The sequence below is a fragment of the Chelonia mydas genome, chromosome 4 (assembly GCF_015237465.2).
Source record: "Chelonia mydas isolate rCheMyd1 chromosome 4, rCheMyd1.pri.v2, whole genome shotgun sequence".
NCBI classification, from domain to species: Eukaryota; Metazoa; Chordata; order Testudines; family Cheloniidae; genus Chelonia; species Chelonia mydas.
The window spans coordinates 82,513,024-82,531,202 of NC_057852.1; the positions used below are offsets into that span (position 1 = coordinate 82,513,024).

At 40.4% G+C, this 18,179-nt stretch overlaps 1 protein-coding gene across 7 annotated transcripts in view; it reads right to left on the bottom strand.

The window, feature by feature from the left end:
* Positions 1-18,179, bottom strand: part of FAT1 (FAT atypical cadherin 1) — a 147,843-nt gene that overhangs the window by 24,440 nt on the left and 105,224 nt on the right. For all 7 annotated transcript variants that reach the window (XR_006290766.1, XM_037897665.2, XM_037897667.2 and 4 more), the window contains 6 exons: positions 13,439-13,714; positions 12,964-13,174; positions 4,965-9,032; positions 4,137-4,333; positions 2,807-2,960; positions 848-1,081 (listed from right to left, as the gene is read on the bottom strand). Coding sequence is in view for 6 of the 7 variants with exons in the window: in XM_037897665.2 (XP_037753593.1) it covers positions 848-1,081; positions 2,807-2,960; positions 4,137-4,333; positions 4,965-9,032; positions 12,964-13,174; positions 13,439-13,714 (5,140 nt within the window). In the remaining variant the exon portion in view is untranslated. The remainder of the gene's footprint in view (positions 1-847; positions 1,082-2,806; positions 2,961-4,136; positions 4,334-4,964; positions 9,033-12,963; positions 13,175-13,438; positions 13,715-18,179) is intronic.

Sequence of the window (18,179 nt, forward strand, 5' to 3'; positions counted from 1 at the left end):
ATACCACTGCATATCATATAACGGTACAATACTGTATGATACTGTCATGATCTATTAGACTGAGGGTCATGTTTTAAAAATGTGACTTCTGTTAGACACTCCCTCGAGCACAGAGAGCCTGAAAATATGGACGAAGCCAACAAACTTACAACATTGTAAAATTAGTGTATGTGAGAGGAGACTCGGGCCCACACTTTTCACTCCCCTCCATATTTTGCACACAATTAGTTACAAATAGAGCTGGCTGGGAATTTTTTGATGACACAGTTTGTCAGAAAATACAGATTCATCGAAACCTGACATTTCTCAGGACTAGGATGGAAATTCTCATCAAACCAGACAGAGGGAGAAACCCACCCTAGAACAGCCATCAGCCTGGTGCTTAGGGTACTCACCTGAATGTTGGAGACCCAGATTCAAGGCCCTTCTGAATCAGGCATAACAAGGACTTAAACGAGGGTCTCCCACTTGCCAGCTGAGTACCTTAACCACTGGGCTACTGGCTATTCTGTGGTGGGTGAGCCTCCCTCTTCCTCTGTTTTTTTCACAAAAAATAATCCAGAAGATTTTGGTTTCATCCCGATGTGTAATGGGAAAAATGTTTGAAGTTTCAAAGTTTTTTCAAGTGTGAAAACTATATCCTGCACAGCACTAGATACAGGCAGAAGTACACACTTTCAAAGCTACTACAATGAAAATTGTATCGAATTTACTAGACCTAAACATACCATTTAGTGACCTGATCCTGAGAGGTACTGAGTGCCTACAAGTTCCACTGAAAGACATATCTACATCTCCACTAGCTAATGATTACTATAATTAGTAAATATAGTTAAGTAACATGTACCTGCATCCATATCTGTAGCCTGCACTCTTGTCAATAGTGTTTTAGGCTCAGTGTTTTCAAACACTGTAATGGAGTAAGGATCAGCTGTAAACTCTGGGGCATTATCATTCACATCTTCTAGAGTGAGAACAACATTAGCCTTGCAGAATCTTCCTCCTCCATCTATGGCTTTGACTAAAAGATTATAAACTGCTTGCTGCTCACGATCAAGTGGTGCTAATGTTTTCAGTTCACCTATAAACAGAACAACAGATGTAAAAGGACTTACTTGAGTCCCCAGAATTAAGCATTCCAAAATGATTTGTACCATGATGTTTTTATAAAATCTTTCTTTTTTTACTTACAAAAGCTAAATAACCATTTTCCTTTTGAGGATAATTTTGTCAATGGCTGAGACAACAGCTGCACTAATGAGCCCCATATTGGGCAAAACATGTCAATGGCTGTCTGTTCAGTTTATAAACATTAAACACTGAAACCTTTTGCTTTCTAAAAAATTCCTCTAAAATTGCAGTTGACCAAATATGCAGCACACAAAACACAGAACATATACATCTATGCATACACATACACATACATGGTGCATTATTTGAAAACAAACATTTTAAATAAAAGAAATGTTTGAATCCTTGCTTTAATGAAATGCAAAGTTAGAAGAAAATGTATGACATGTTATCCTTGGAGTGAGGAAAGGAAGAGATGGTCATGTGAAGGTTACAAATGATTTGGAGTAAGGGAAGGCGGCAGCTTCATTATGTACTAAAACCAAAAATGAGAGTTTTTGCCAGTGATTTGGTAGGGGAGACCTCCCCTTTGCCCAAACACCTAGGAAATCCACAAGCTCCTCTCTCAGGCCATTAAGTTGCAATCCTTGCATGGGGAACCTGCCCTTGGCTCCGTCCCTATGGCTCCACCATTTACTTTGCTTTATTTTTGTCACCCTTTGCTTCTGCACCCTGCATTGCATTGGACTGGAGAGTGGGATGCTTAGGCCCTCAAAGTGGTCCAGCTTGACCTAACTCTTGCTTAAGTAGCTCTGAGTGGCATGAAAACCAACCAATAAGAGTGTGACGGAGTGCAGACCACTCACTTAATGCTTCCAAGCAAGCCTGGGGTGGTTCTGGTTCACTCATCCTATTTAATTCCCTGCCACTAGCTGCAAAGCTTTGAGAACACTGGACCTCCCTTTTGCACTATTTTCTATGTGTACAGCAAGATTTAAATCCAGCCAGAGGGTTGGCCACCAGAATCTGACTGAAATGAAACTTGCTATTTTTCAGGTCAAAAGGCTATGGTTAGTAACCAATACATTAAATATGAAAAAGAACAATATTTAAGGTATCCTTTTATTCTGAACTTCTTTGGCATGAAGTCTGATAGCAATTAAAGAAACATGACTTTTGGCTTCAAGGTGTTTTATATTTTTCAAGAACATAAGAATGACCATACTGTGTCAGACCAATAGCCCATCTAGACCAGTATCCTGTCTGCCAACATTGGCCAGTACCAGATGCTTCAGAGGGAACGAACAGAACGGAGAAATTATCGAGTGATCCATTCCCCCGTTGTTCAGTCCCATATTCTGGCAGTCAGAGGTTTAGAGACACCCAAGGCATAGGGTTGTGCTCCGACCATCTTGATGGACCTATCGTCCATGAATGTATCAAATTTTTTTTTTTAAAACTCATTTATATCCTCGGCCTTCACAAAATCTCCTGGCTATCCACAAGTTAATTGTGTGTTCATTTCTTTATTTCTTCTCCAAATACTGAATGTTTACTGTTTTCCTCTAAAACAATTTAACATTGAATTAACATTTTAAAAATAAATAACATTTGTTTCTGTGCATACATATTGATTTAAGTATCAACATTTAAATACATTTTATTTAGTTGTAAATATTTTTTAAAAGGCAGTGTATGCAAGTTTATATGTAATATTATATATTCTGAATTTTACCTGTGTCTGGACTGAGCTTGAATTTTTCTGCTCCAGCGCCATGCAGTGTATAAGTAATTTCTGCATTGGAACGAATATCTGCATCTGTAGCAGAGACCTGCATGATCAGTTTGCCAGGAGGGGCATCCTCTGGAACAGTATCAGTGTATAAAGCCTAAAAAGTTTTAAAGAAAGATTAAAATGCATTAGAGAAGCAATGCTTAATGGGGGAGGGAAAAGAGGACAAGGACAGATGAAATTATCTGCTTGACATTAGAGGATTCTGGAACATGTGAAGTGAACCAGAGGCTGAAACATCTGAAAATGATAAAGATGTGATTTTCTAATTAATTGCCTCACCATTAATAAATTGTTCAGTGAAGTAATTATTTATTACTGACATTCACAAACTCAAGGATTCTAAGTGCCAAGGCACAGCCAAGAGCTTCAAACACCTGAACATCTGATTAATTATTTCCTGATATCCACACCCCTACTGTTGTGAATTTCATTCAACTTCCTATCTCGAGCTACTGATGGGTCATATTGCCCAGGTCTGGTCTGACCTTCAAGGAATTGATTCACCCCTTTTATAAAACAGCTTAAGACCTATACGTCTCCAGTTAAAAACAGACACACAACACATACAGGCTTTAAAGACGCAGGTGAGATCTCATCGGTGAGATGGCAGAAGTAAATTTTTTTTTTAATCAGAAAATCAAAAGTGGCAAAGGATGGCTTTGTCAGCAGGCTTGGGGACATATATGGATTACAGAATTTTAGGACTTTGACACTGCAATTTCCCTGGCTGTACAACCCTTCCACTCCTATCAAGGATAGCTCCGGCACCACAGAGCACAGCACTCTTTTAATTCCACCTCTATTAGCATGTGCACAGCAGTATCATCCTGCCAAGTGCAGGTACCTGGACTTCTTTGGAGCCACACTTCCTATGGAAACCAGTTAGTATCCACTGCCATGGCAGCAGCATAAAGCATGCTCTCTCCTTGCTTTATCTTTGCAACGCCTGCATTAACATGGGAACTTAAGAACTGAAATTCAATTCACTGTCTTCCAATCCTCCGCATAGTGGCACAGTGAGTAATGAATAGGTCGCTAGGTCAGCCCTATGAGTTTTTAAATTATAGTGAAATGTAAAGAGACTACCCTTATTCAGCAACCTCTTGTCTTAGTGACCCAAATAATTTCTTCTCCACATTTATTAGAAAGTCACTTCCATAAAAAAAACAATTCTTCTCAGTCTCTTGAGTGGTCACCTAGAATAAAGAGGATTTTACAATGGAAGTGTACATATACTGAAAATGGCTGCCCATGTAAAATTCAAGCCTACCTTTTCACAAACAGGACTGTTGTCATTAGCATCTAGGACTTTAACCTCAACCACAGCTTTTGTTGCAAAGGTCCCATCAGTAGCTGTAATGTTTAGAAGGTAATTGTCCTTTTCTTCCCTGTCCAGAGGTTTTCTGACATAGACTTTCCATTCATTCTGCATGTTTTCAATTGCAAACTGTCCAAAGGGATCACCTCCTAAACAGTCAAAAATGTGTCATTCAAGCAAAAAGAGATAATGGTACTAATTAGGAGAAAAGAAAAATCTAAAAAACCCCAACAATCACACCTCATGGCTTTCTATAAAAAAAAAAATCTTGATTTGGGGGGGGGGGGGGGTAAAAGTAGCATTTTAAATCAGGTTTTATATAAATACACATAAAAAGAATTTAAGTGCATTCAGTATTTGCTATTAATGTTGCCACGGTGATTAATGTAGCATTACAGAGGACGACATATTTAAACAATTACACTAAACAGAAAAACATTTTTAAAAAAATCTACTGAAGATTAATTAAAACTATGTTCCATCTATTATTTTATGGATTTTTTTTGCTTTGTTTGTCATTGCACTAATTTATTTCAGTTTAACTGTGATATTTATATTTACAGGAGGAGATAAAGACAAAATGAATGATAACTAAACTATTTTTAAACAAGGTAAGTAAAAAAAGTGATCCATCCTGATGGCTTCTGAAACATTTTAAAAATTCAAAAAAATATCATATATGTCCCATTTCAAATATTTTGTAATCTTTTTAAAGCGGGTTACCTCACTTCATTCTAGTTTTATAACTCAAGTTAATATTAAATGTTTTAAAACATTTACCTGTAACATAATAGGTGACTTGTCTGTTAGATTCTTCTGTATCAGCATCAGTGGTACTTAAGATAGCAACCACACCACCAGGTGGATCGTCTTCACTAACTGTCCCTTTGTATATCTCCGCAGTAAAGCGTGGAGGATTGTCATTCACATCTGTAACAGTAACTTCAACCACTGTCATAGAAGACAACTGAATTTTTTCACCACGATCAGATGCAACCACTGTAATTTTGTACTTATCCCGTTTCTCATGGTCAAGCGCTTTGAGGGTGGTAATCCAACCTGTTTCCATGTTTATGGCAAAAGACTCTGTGATTTCCAGTTCTTGTGATTGATCTAAACTATATGTAACCTGCCCATTCAGTCCTGAATCCAAGTCAGTTGCTTTCACTTGGATGACTCTTGTTCCGCTTGGCATGTTTTCAACAACGAATGCTTCATATGGACTGGACTCCAAAACCGGTTTATTGTCATTTACATCTTTTATCTGAATGCTTATATCTACTGAGGAAACAACATTATAACCTTCATTCGTATAATGTGCCAGCACTGCAAACTGATACCACTTAGTTGTCTCATGATCAAGACTCTTCTCAAGTTTCAGTCTCCCATTTTGTCGGTCAATCACAAAGCATTCATCCCTATTGCTTTCAGGAGTATTCCCTTTAACTAGAGTGTATACTAATGTTTGATTATGTTCTGCGTGTATAACATCAATCTCAGCGCCAATAGGAATGTCCTCGGAAACAGTATAAGAATAAAATGGCTCTGCAAATTGGGGAAGAGTCATTTCTGGTGGGAGTATTCTAATATAGATAGGAACCACTGATTGTTTTTGGGGGGATCCACCATCCCGGGCTTTAACAAAGAAACTTAGAAACTCATTTTCTAAACCAATTAAACTTTCTTTTGTAGTAATTACACCAGACAAAGGATCAATTTCCAAATTCTCGTTGACACTTTCAGACTCTGCTTCAATGGCATATGTAATGTCTGCATTTGTACCCTCATCAGCATCAGATGCCAAAACTTTAGTGATAAATGTTCCTCTTGGAACATTAGATCCAATATTCACTTCATACTCTGTTGCTCGGAATTGAGGGGCATTATCATTATCATCTGTAAGTATCACATTAACATTGCAAAAAGCAACTTTTCCTCCTGCATCCTTGGCCATTAAACTAATAGAAGTTACTTTTTCTGTTTGTGTTTCACGGTCAAGCTTTTCAGAGGTAAATATCTGCCCTCTCTCATTAGTATAAAATCTATCTTTGGCAAAGTCATTTACAATATGATAAGTGATTTGTCCATAAGTCCCAGAATCTTCATCTGTCACTTTAACTTCAGTCACCAAGGTATGCAATGGAGCATTTTCAGCTAGTTCCACTTCATATTCATTCTGACTGAAAACAGGGCTATGCAAATTGGCTCCAGTAACAGTTATCTGTACCTGAGCTGAACTTCTAAAGACCCCATCAGACACAGACACATTAAGATTGTAAAGACGCTTCAGAGTCTGTTTGCGTGGGTTTGAGATGGAGATAATGCCAGTTTTGCTATTAATTACAAAATTCATGTGATCATTGCCTGTCAGAATTGAATATTCCAGTTTGTTTACATCTGAACTGTCTGCATCTGAGGCTTTTACACAGGTTACAAAGTGTCCACGGGGAGCCAGTTCACTAATTTTAGCTTCATAAAGCAGTTGGTTAAATAATGGTGGGTTATCATTGAGGTCAGTTATATTGACAATTACAATGATGTCACCGCTCAATGGGGGCATTCCACCATCTATGGCCCTTACTAGTAATTGATGTTGCTGGATCTGTTCATAATCCAAAGTTCTTGCCGTTAGAATGAGCCCACTGCTGCTATCTATGTGGAAATACTCGTGACTCTTGCTATTATTCTCAACCAAGTGATAGGAAATCCTTCTGTTTGTTCCAGAATCAGCATCTGTAGCACTAACTTGTACAACAGATGTTCCAATTACAGATGCCTCAGAAAGGACTGCAGTATAAGATAGCTTTGTAAACAGAGGATGATTATCATTTATATCTTCCACTATTATATCTACAAACACCTCAGCGTGAGCGCCAGTTAGAGAGTCAGTTGCTCGTATGCTCAGTTTATAGGCGGGATGGGACTCAAAATCCAGAGTGGCAACAACAATTATAACTCCAGTATTGAAGTTGATAGTAAACTGATTGAAAGGATCTCCATCTGTGATACTATAAAACACCTTAAGTCCTTCTGGGCTGTTTGCCTGTACATGGACAACAGGGCTATGCAACTGGATGTTTTCAGGTATCTCTGCACTATAGAAAGGCTTTTCAAAAACTGGCATGGCTTTATTCATAACAGTGATTGGGACTGTAACTTCAGCAGAAAAACTTGGTTCTCCTCCATCTTTTGCCACCACTGTGACAAGATATTCCTTATTTAGCGTGTCTGGTTCGAACTGTCTCTTGAGTGAGATTTCACCAGTGGGGCCAATATGGAAGTGTTCATGATGGTCTTTGAGGTAATAGCGTACCTCTCCATTACTCCCTATATCTTTATCTACTGCTGTAACACGTCGAATAACATGGCCCACTTCAGTGTCTACTTTAACAGCAGCATAATATGGAAGATTGACAAAAACTGGAGCATTATCATTTACATCTTCTATAGTGACCTTCACCACAACATGTGCAACTACTGATGGTTTATGCTCCTCTGTCACCTCTACCACTATATCAAAAGATTCTTGTTGTTCTCGATCAAATGGTATTCCTGTGGTTGAAAGTACTCCTGAAGTGTAGCTGATTTTAAATCTACTGTCTGGATTTAGAATATGATAAAACAAAGGCTCATTTATTTGATTCCCTACAGCAGTAATGACAGCTATTGTTTTCGCCTCAGTGGAATTCTCTCGCACTACTGCAGAGTAGGAACTCTGTGTGAACTTGAGTTGACTTGCTTTGCTTTCCTTCACATTAATTTTTACAGATGCAGTGCTTGCAAATCTCCCATCAGACGCTCTGACTGTTAATTCATATCTGCTTCTTAACTGAGTTGTATTTTGTACAGTTATAGTTCCAGTCTTAGGATCTATTGAAAATTTGTCTCCAATATTGCCTTCAGTGACAGAATAAATTAGTTGTGAAAAAGCTCCTGAATCAGCATCTGTAGCATTTACGGTAATGACTTTCACTCCTTTATATGTAGGCACCAAAAGGGATGCCTCATACAACTCTTTTGAAAACACAGGAGGACAATCATTGATATCAATTACATAAATAGTAACATTAGCTGCATATTCTGCAAATAAATGTGGTGTCCCCATATCATGTACTTGTACTGAAAACTGGAAAATGTTTGTCTCTTCGTAGTCCAAACTCATAATGGTACGGATGGCACCAGTGCTAGAATCAATGGCAAAATACTTGTGCACAGATTGTTCAACAATTTGATAAACCAGCACAGCATTTGATTCTTGATCAGCATCTGTAGCTCGAATTACTAATGGGATATTCTTGTCAGTTAGAACTACACTGTTAATTGAAGCTGATTCACTGATAATTCCCGTGTATTCTGCCTGCATAAAAACTGGTAAGTTGTCATTCTCATCCCGAATATGCACCAAAACAGTTGTATTAGTCGACAACCCAGCCATGTTGGTTCCCTGAACAGTTAGCGTGTAAAAAGACAAAGTTTCAAAATCAAGTATCTTCTTAGAGATGATGACACCTGAGTTTGGATTGATATCAAAGGCATCACCTACATTACCATCTTTTATCTGATAAACTACAGAAGACTGACTATACGCAGTAACCATTCCAACAAAGCTACCAATGCTGACACCTTCAGTGACTTCTGTAGAATATTCCTTCAGTATGAATTTTGGTGAGGCATTATCAGAAATTGTGACAAAGATAAGCACTGAAGTTACTTCGCTCATTGGAGGATTTCCTTTATCTGTAGCTTTCACCATCAAATTGTACTCTCCTTGGTTACTACAATCTAGTTCTTTTGCAATTCTAATAGTGCCCAAGATTGGATCGATAGTAAAAGAATTTCCAATATTTCCTGCAGAAAAAAAAAGAAAAGAAACAAAAAGTTAACAATGAAAGAGACAAAGATAAATGTACAAAAATTAAGAGTCTGTGCCCAACTGGCCATAAACTAGAAGAATGAGTAAATGTTGAGAACCAAGGGAGGTATTAATGTTTCTTAGTTTTGTTCTAAAACAATTTCTAGTCATCTGGAATTTTCCTATAAAGAATTGTTAGTACTAACTTTTGTTTTACTCTAAGATACTTTGCTTTAACATAACTGGAAAAGTTGTCCAGGACTAAAATAAAATGCAAAAATGTAGACCGTCTTAAAATATGCCAAGTTTTCTATAACCTTAAAAAAATTACAGGTGATGTTACTTCTTTAAATCAAATCCAAGCAGCCATTAAACACAAAAACATATATTTAGGAACTCAGGTTAGTAGCATTATAGTTATATTTCAGGAATTAAAATTAATTGCTGCGTTTTTGGGAAAAAACAGTGCTTTTAATATGCTCAAGTGCATCTCAATTAACTGTTAATGCAAATATCCCTTAAATCATTACTTCTAAATTAAAGAGTCCTTAGTGAATTAGACACTATGGAATCCCTCAGTAATTGATGAACATCATTCAGAACAGCGATGCACATATGACATGCCAAGTAATACATAACAGCGAACTGATTGACACCCGTAGTAACCTCAAATAGCTTAAACAAGGACGTCTTATGTTACCCACGCTCTTTTAATTAGTAGTGGATTGGGTAATGAGAAAGACCACAGAACAATCAGGGGCATACAACAGAATTTCACACAGAAGTTAAAGGACCTTCATTTTGTAGATGACTTCAATTTGCTATCCCATACCCATAGGATTTTACATGCAAGCCAAAACAAACGATCTCCAAGCTTGAAAATCAACACCAAGGAAACAAAAACCATGAGAATCACACAACAAGAAACCCCAATAATGCTTTTTGTGACTGACAAAGAGGAGGTCTGATATTTTGCATATTTTTGAAGCATTTTAAGTACAACAGGTGAAACAGATGAAGAAATTAAAGCAAAATAGCAAGAGCTAGTCAAGCCTGTGCAACTCTTAAGCTGAGCTAAGAGAAACAGAAACCTTGCCTTCCAAACTAAATTTTGAATATTTAACACCATTGTGAAGTCGGTCTTACAATATGGCACTGAAACTTGGAGTCTTATTAAGACCTTACTATCTAAATTCAAAGTTTTCATAAACAGCTGCTTTAGACAAATCCTCAAAATCAGATGGCCAGGGAAAAACCCATCACACATGAAGAACTCTGTAGGAGAAGGAAACAGAAATCGATAGGCCAGGAACTTACGGAACAAAATGGAGATGGGTAGGACTTGCATGGATGAAAGACCCAAATAACATAACAAGACAGGCATTGGACTGGAACCCCCAGGAGAAGAGGTGATGAGGCAGACCAAAGAACACACACCAGAAGCAGAACATGGAAACACACAACAGAAGCAGAATTGAAAGCTATCCAAATGACATGGGAATAAGCTAAGACTGCAGCAGGAGACTGGCAAAGACAGAACGTAGTGATGAAGGCATGGAATAGAGAGGCAACAGAGAGAGAACTAGAGCAAAAATTTCCCCCCTAAATTGCTACTAATTAATAGGCTATACCCTGTGCTAAAAATGACAGCTTTCTGAATATTACCAGCTGCAATTTGATATAGAACAGTTGAAAACAAGTTGTTATGAATAAGCCCTTTACAAGTAAAGAAACTGTAATGGATTTTGCAGCCTGTAAGATTTCAACACATGCACTGAATTAGACTAGAATTTGTGGTTCCTCAAAAGTTTAATTACAGAGCAAATATAGCAACTATTACTAAAATCATGTTCTCAACAGGGAAATATTTTATTTAAAATGTTTGAATTATGCAGATGAGTGGGCAGTTGATATTTTCTTTTCTGTTAGTTAAGGCTCTAAGCACAGTGGTGTTCTTAGAATATCCCATTACAAATCCCATCAGCCATTACAAGCATTTAAGGAATGTTCATTCCATATGCTTAGGATATCAGCCATAATGCTTTAACTTCCCAGTAGTTGACAATTCTATAAAAAAAACTAAGCTAAGAAAGATAAAGTTTAACATTTACTCCCACAAAAATCTGGAGAGACTTGGGAGGGCAGGGGAAGGAAGGGATGAAAGAGAAAGAGAGAATGCTCAAACTCTTTTCTTGAAATGCTTTGGCATTCATAAAATGGAATGCACTGTTGATCCAGGTAAGTCAAGAACAGAGTTACATGAACACTTACATATTGCCTTAGGAAATATGTAATATTTCTACAAATAGAAAACAACTGATACATTTAAAGGAGTTTATCATGTTTACTCGTTTTCCTCCTTAGAGTATCATAATCAAATTTATTTAAAAAATTATGAAAATAAAGCATGTATTCTATTATAGTTGCAATGGCTTTTCATATTTGAATGAAATTTCAGCAATAAGAATCTCTTTTTTAATATAATAATGAATCTGTATGGTTTAAAAATCCTTTTATGGCTAGGACAAATCATAAGGTATAATTGTCACTTGCAAAATCACATAGTTTGTGTATTTTTTATACTTTTTAATAAAGTTTCTGATGCTTGATACTGACTTTTGTTTTATAACATTTTGTAAAGCTAAAAAACAAATTTAACTCTATTTCCAATGGTGGGTTTTTTTTAAATTGGTAAGATAAACGCAGAGCATGTTCATTTTGCAACATGTGTAGTTGGTTCAGGTGCTTGGCAAGGGGATATGGAGCCATTCATATCTAATTCACTGGTGAGACCAAAAGTCATTACCAACTGGATGATGCTTGGTAGTCCAAATAAAATGAGGTAGTGATTTCAGTCTGGCTCCTGTGGTATTTATTCACTTCTTAAAGCTACTATCATTGCCACTTGTGGGCACCTTAGGAGAGATGCCAACAAGACAAGCATTGGAATGAAGAAGCATGAAAAGTGAACTACCACCACCAATGATCTCTCCATGTAAGGGATGAGAAACACTGGCGAGTCGGGTATGGGATGCTGTTCATACTTTCATTACTTTGTGGATAAATGGAAGACCTCATTTTCTAATGCTTAGAAATCAAGTGCAATTAATTAATTAACTAACAGAATGAACAAGGTAATGTATTAAAGAGATACTGTGAGGTTAAAAATAAGTGGCTGAATCCTAGATTCCATTGTGGCTGCTTTGCACTGGTTTGCCAGCACAAAGCAGTTGCAAACCCAAGTTAACAGGTTACCCAAGGACTCCCTTCCTCAAGGACAATCCTCAGGTGGTGTAGGGCTACCTGATAGCAAACTCCCACCCCTTTTTAAACCACCTAGTAATGGGTCATAGCTTGGGAGCCGCTACATCTCCTAGACTGGAACCAGGCAGTGCTCCATGGATTGCAGGAACATGAAGGTGATTTAAAGTGAACTTTCTGTACCCCTCCCTCCATGCTGTACCATATATCAATGAGCCAGATCCAAGAGTCTGGCCTAATATTTTTAAAATTAAAACATTTACTTATCTATTTTACAAAATACATCTTGGATAATAAAATCAAAACTTATTTAAAAATCTAATTTACTGTTCACTAATTATAATGTTTATGCTCTTCTAAGTGTAGCTTTTTTTTCAATTTTCTCCACTAGGAGAACAAAAAACAGATGAGTCAGTTTCACGTTGATTTCTATTTGGTTTCTAGTCATTTTCACTTTGAGGTTCTCAAGCAGCAGCCAAATGAAATAATGTTTAGGATGTAATATGTCCATTTGAATTTGTGTTTTTTTTAAAACATTATAGAAACATTTATATTGGCCTTTGATTTTATAATGGCTTATTTTTACATACTTACATTTTAAGTCAACGATGACCAAACAAAGTAAATTTTAAACTATAGAGAGGACTTACGAGACTGTGGATATACCTGATTCAATAGAGTACACAATTTCTGCATTTTTCCCTTTGTCTTTGTCTAATGCTGTTACTTGGAGTACCGCTGACCCAACAGCTGCTGACTCATATACCCGTCCTTCGTAGGGAAAGCTGGTGAACCACGGAGCATGATCATTTGTGTCACTAACATTAATGACAATTCTAGCAAAATTGCGTTTGACAGGAACATCTTGATCTCGTACCTAAAACGATGAACACATTATTAATAATTAGCAGCAAGCTTTATTTATACTACTACTAATCCAATTTCTGAGAGAACTATTACGAATTTAGGCCTCGATCCTTACCATTTAAATAAAATGGGACTACTCAAAGAGAGTAAAAGTTAAACACATTTGTAAATTTCGCCAAGATCAGGACCTAAATGTATATCAAAAGCATTCTAACTGTAATGTGAAAAAGGTAAGTATGTTATCTGCTGCAGAGTAACAGATAGGCTTGTTTACCATCACTGTAAGTACATGTTGGTGGATGGCCTCATGGTCCAATTTTTCAGAAGTATAAAGAGAGCCCGTTCCAGGATCCAAACGAAATTTCTTGAGACTGATGGGATCAATGCTACTCTGCATTGTATAAATTAGTTTATTCTTCTCATCCCTGTCGGTGGCACTGACTTGCAAAATTTCTGTCTCTGGCACTGTGTCCTCAGGTATAATGACTTCATATTTTGAGGTGGAAAACTGAGGTCTGTGGTCATTTGTATCTATCACTTTGATGTATACCTGAAATGACACAATGGAAAAAAAGATTATGTTGATAAATATTGGTGAAAATAAAGAAGAAAACAGGACACTCAGGAATTATGGAGGAGGAGAAAAAAAAAAACGTACAGAATAAATCCAGAAGTCCAGACAGTTAAAAATCTTTAAGAGGAGGTCTCTTAAATGGAAACCATTCATGTATACTGTACAATTAAAAGAATGTTTACTTATGTTACAGTAATTGCGGTTCTTTGATATGTTGTAGTCAGTGTGGATTGTGCTGTAGGTGTTCATATGTCTTACTGGAAGAATCCCATCGGGAAACTATGTCCAGATTCCACGCACTTTGCGCTGCCAGAGCAATGCAATGCAATGCAGTGGGGACAGAGCAGGGCACAGTACCTGGCTCAAAGTATCTCAAAACACTGTGCAAAGTACTGAGTTAAATATCAGTAGTGCTATGATTGTGTAAGCAAATATAGCAGCTCAACATTCATTCCCAAAACCATTAACATTAGAAAAAATAGTTACCTACTTTTTCATAACTCTTCTTCTTCTACATGTGTTGTTCATGTCCATTCCATTCTAGGTGTGCACGCACACCCACATGCATGGCCGTTGGGAGTATTTTGCCTTAGTGGTATCCCTAGGGTTGGCTATGGCACCCCCTTGAGTGCTGCACTTATGCCTCAGTATATCAGGCACCGCCGGCCCTATGCCATCTCAGTTCCTTCTTGCCGGCAACTCTGACAGAGGGGTAGGAGGTCGGATAATGGAATGGACATGAGCAACACACCTCAAAGAACAACAAAATGCTCAACCTACGAAAAGGCAGATAATCGTTTTTCTTCTTCGAGTGCTTGCTCACGTTGATTCCATTTTAGGTGACTCACAAGCAGTGTCCATGGAGGTGGGCTCGGAGTTCATGGTCATGCAGTTTGCAGCACCTCTCCGCCAAAGCCAGCACTGTCTCGAGCTTGTTGGGTAAGTGCATAATGAAATGCGAATTTGTGGACAGATGACCAGGTAGTGGTCCTACAGATCTCCTGGTTTGGAACCTGCACAAGGAAGGCTACTGATGATGCCTGTGCTCTAGTTGAGTGTGCCATCACGATTGACAGCAGAGGCACGTTTGCCAGCTCATAGCAGTATTGGATGCAGGCAGTGATCCAGGACAAAATCCTTTGAGTAAACCCTGGGCGATTCTTCATTCTGTCTGCCACCGCAACGAACAACTGTGTCGACTTATGGAACGGCTTTGTCCTATCTATATAGAAGGCCAGTGCCCTCCTGACATCCAGGGCGTGCAATCTGCGTTCTTCATCTGACATATGAGGCTTTGAAAAGAAGATAGGTAAGTATATGTCCTGGCCAGTATGAAACTGGGAAACTACCTTGTGCAGAAACACGGGGTGCAGTTGCAACTGGACCATATCCTTGAAGAATAGTGTATAGTGTGGTTCCGAAGTAAGTGCCCTGATCTCGGACACCCTGTGGGCTGACATTATCACAACCAGGAATGAAACCTTTCAGGAGAGGCGCAGGAAGCCAGAGGCTGGAAGGGAGGCCCCATGAGCCTCGACAGCATGAGGTTCAGGTCCCAGGGAGGGACGGGATCCCAGACATGCAGGAGGAGACACTCCAGACCTTTCAAAAACTGGGCTGTCATGTCGTGAGCGAAGGCTGACCTGCCTTGGAACAGAGGGTGGAAAGCCAAAACAACAGCCAGATGGACACTGATCAATGACAAGTCCAAACCTTGGAGTTTGAGGTGCAGAAAATAATCCAGGATCTCCTGCAGCGAGGCCTGCGAGGCCTGGATGCTGTGTTCTGAGGTCCAGCACGTGAACCTTTTCCACTTGGCTAGGTAAGTTGCTCTGTTTCCTGCTAACAAACAAGACCTGCTGAACGTGGGCCACGCATTCCCGTTCGTACACATTTAACCATGCAGCAGTGATGCTATCAAGTGTGGCACTGCCAGGTTTGGGTGCAGAAGGCTGTCTTGGTTCTGGGATAGCAGATCTGGCCAGGGGGCAGCTGCCGAAAGGTCCAGCCGTGTGCTGAACCAGTGTTAGTGAGACCACGCAGGGGCTATTAGGATAACTTTCACCCTGTCCTGTTTGGTCTTCACAAGGACTCTGTAAATCAATGGCGCTGGTGGGAAGGCGTACATCAGAGCCCCCGACCGCAGGGTGAGAAAGGCATCTGATGGAGCCCCTGTCCTTCCCCTGGACTGAACAGAACACGTGGCACTTCCTGTTCTGCCTGGACGCGAACGGGTCCACCTAGAGAGTCCCCAACCTCTGGAAGATTGTATTAACTACCTCTGGATAGAGCGACCACTTGTGGTGAGATGAGAAGGGCCTGCCAAGGTGATCTGCTAATACGTTCCTGGTCCCAGGCAGGTGTGCAGCTACCAGATGAATGGCCTGCTGCACACACGAGGTGGAGAGCTTCTTGGCAAAGGGCCAACAACCTGGCTCTGCCCTGCCTGTTGATGTAAAATATCGCAGCGGTATTGTCCATCAGGACCTGCACCACCTTGCACTTCAAGTGGAGCAAGAAAGCCTGGCAAGCCAGATTAATTTCTCTGAGCTCCCTAATATTGATACAGAGGGCCAGATCGTCCCTGCGTGCTGAGCTTGCCCAGGTGGGATCCCCAGAGCAGGTCCAAAAGCATCCCAAAAGATCCCCAAAGCATCGGAGACCCTGGTCAGTGACGGGGACAGGGCCACGAAGGGAACTCCCTCCAACACTAACCAGGGAGGTCCAACCACCAATCCACAGACAACTGGATGTGATCCGGTACCCTGATGCCAGCCACCCTTGAGATGGAGATGAAGCCAGGCAGGGCTGACTATGTATGTACTGTGACAAAATTCCTCCTCTACCTTGGGGGGTCGTGTGCTTATTGGCGGATTTGTTCGCCTTGGAGCTTCACGGCAGCCTTCAGTTTGGCTGTTTTCATGAACCCACAGTCCAGGTCAACTCCTCCTGTGTCTGACCAGGAGTTGGGAGGTTTGGGGGGAACCCGGGCCCGCCCTCTACTCCGGGTTCCAGCCCAGGGCCCTGTGGAATGCATCTTGGAACAGCTGTGTGACAGCTACAACTCCCTGGGCTACTTCCCCATGGCCTCCTCCCAACACCTTCTTTATCCTCACCATAGGACCTTCCTCCTGGTGTCTGATAATGCTTGTACACCTCAGTCCTCCAACAGTCCGTGTTCTCACTCTTAGCTCGTAATGCCTCTTGATCCCAGCTCCTTACACGCACACCACAAACTGAAGTGAGCTCCTTTTTAAACCCAGGTGCCCTGATTAGCCGGACTTAATTGATTCTAACAGCTTCTTGATTGGCTCCAGGTGTTCTAATCAGCCTGTCTGTCTTAATTGTCTCCAGAAGGTTCCTGATTGTTCTGGAACCTTCCCTGTTACCTTACCCAGGAAAAAAGGACCTACTTAACCTGGGGCTAATATATGTGCTTTCTATCACTCTCCTGTAGCCATCTGGCCCGACCCTGTCACAGTACATATGGCTCAACAATCGCAGGCAGGTGCAAGCCATGGTGAACGGGTGGTTTTTCACATGGGAGATCAGGTCTGACATAGCCTAAAAACGCACCTCCAGAAGGATGGCTCTGCTCCACGTGGAGTCGAGAACTGCTCCAATGAACTCTAACCGTTGCACAGGCCTTAAGGTGGATTTTTTGTCGCTTATCAAAAGGCCTAGGTTGCGGCAGCTGGAGCGCCCCAGATAGAGGCTCCTCTGCACTTATTCTGGAGATCTGCCCTTGATGAGCCAATCGTCGAGATACGGGAAGACCTGGACCCCTTGACATCTCAGGTAAATGGCCACTGGCGCCATACATTTTGTGAACACCCTTGGGACTGATAAGAGGCCAAAGGGCAGCTCCATAAACTGGAAATGGTGCCCGTCCACCATGAAATATGGAAATAAGCGTCCTTCAAGTTGAGGGTGTTGTACCAGTCTTGTGAATCCAGGGATGGGATGATGGAGGTCACGGAGACCATATGAAGCTTCAACTTCACGAGAGACTTGTTGAGGCGTCACAAGCCTAGAATAGGCCTGAGGCCCCCTTTTGCTTTTGGCATCAGAAAGAAGCAGGAGTAGAACCCCGTTCCCTCCATGTCCTGAGGGACCTCCTCCACTGCCCCCAGATGCAGTAGGTTCTCGACCTCCTGAATGAGGTGTTGCTCATGAGAAGGGTCCCTGAAGAGGGATGGGGAAGAGAGGGGGTGGGAGAAAGAGGCAGCCGACAATTGCAGGGCACAGCCTCAAGATCGTATCTCTAGCACCGAGCAGTCCAAGGTGACCCATGAACCAGGGCGAACGGTACGGATGGAGACGGTTCAGGAAAGAACCAAGTTGATCTGGGGGGATGACTGGGATGTTGGTCTCGAGCACACCCCCAAAACGAATGCTTTTGGCCCCCTGTATGCTTTGCCGGACTGGGCTGCGTGGGTGA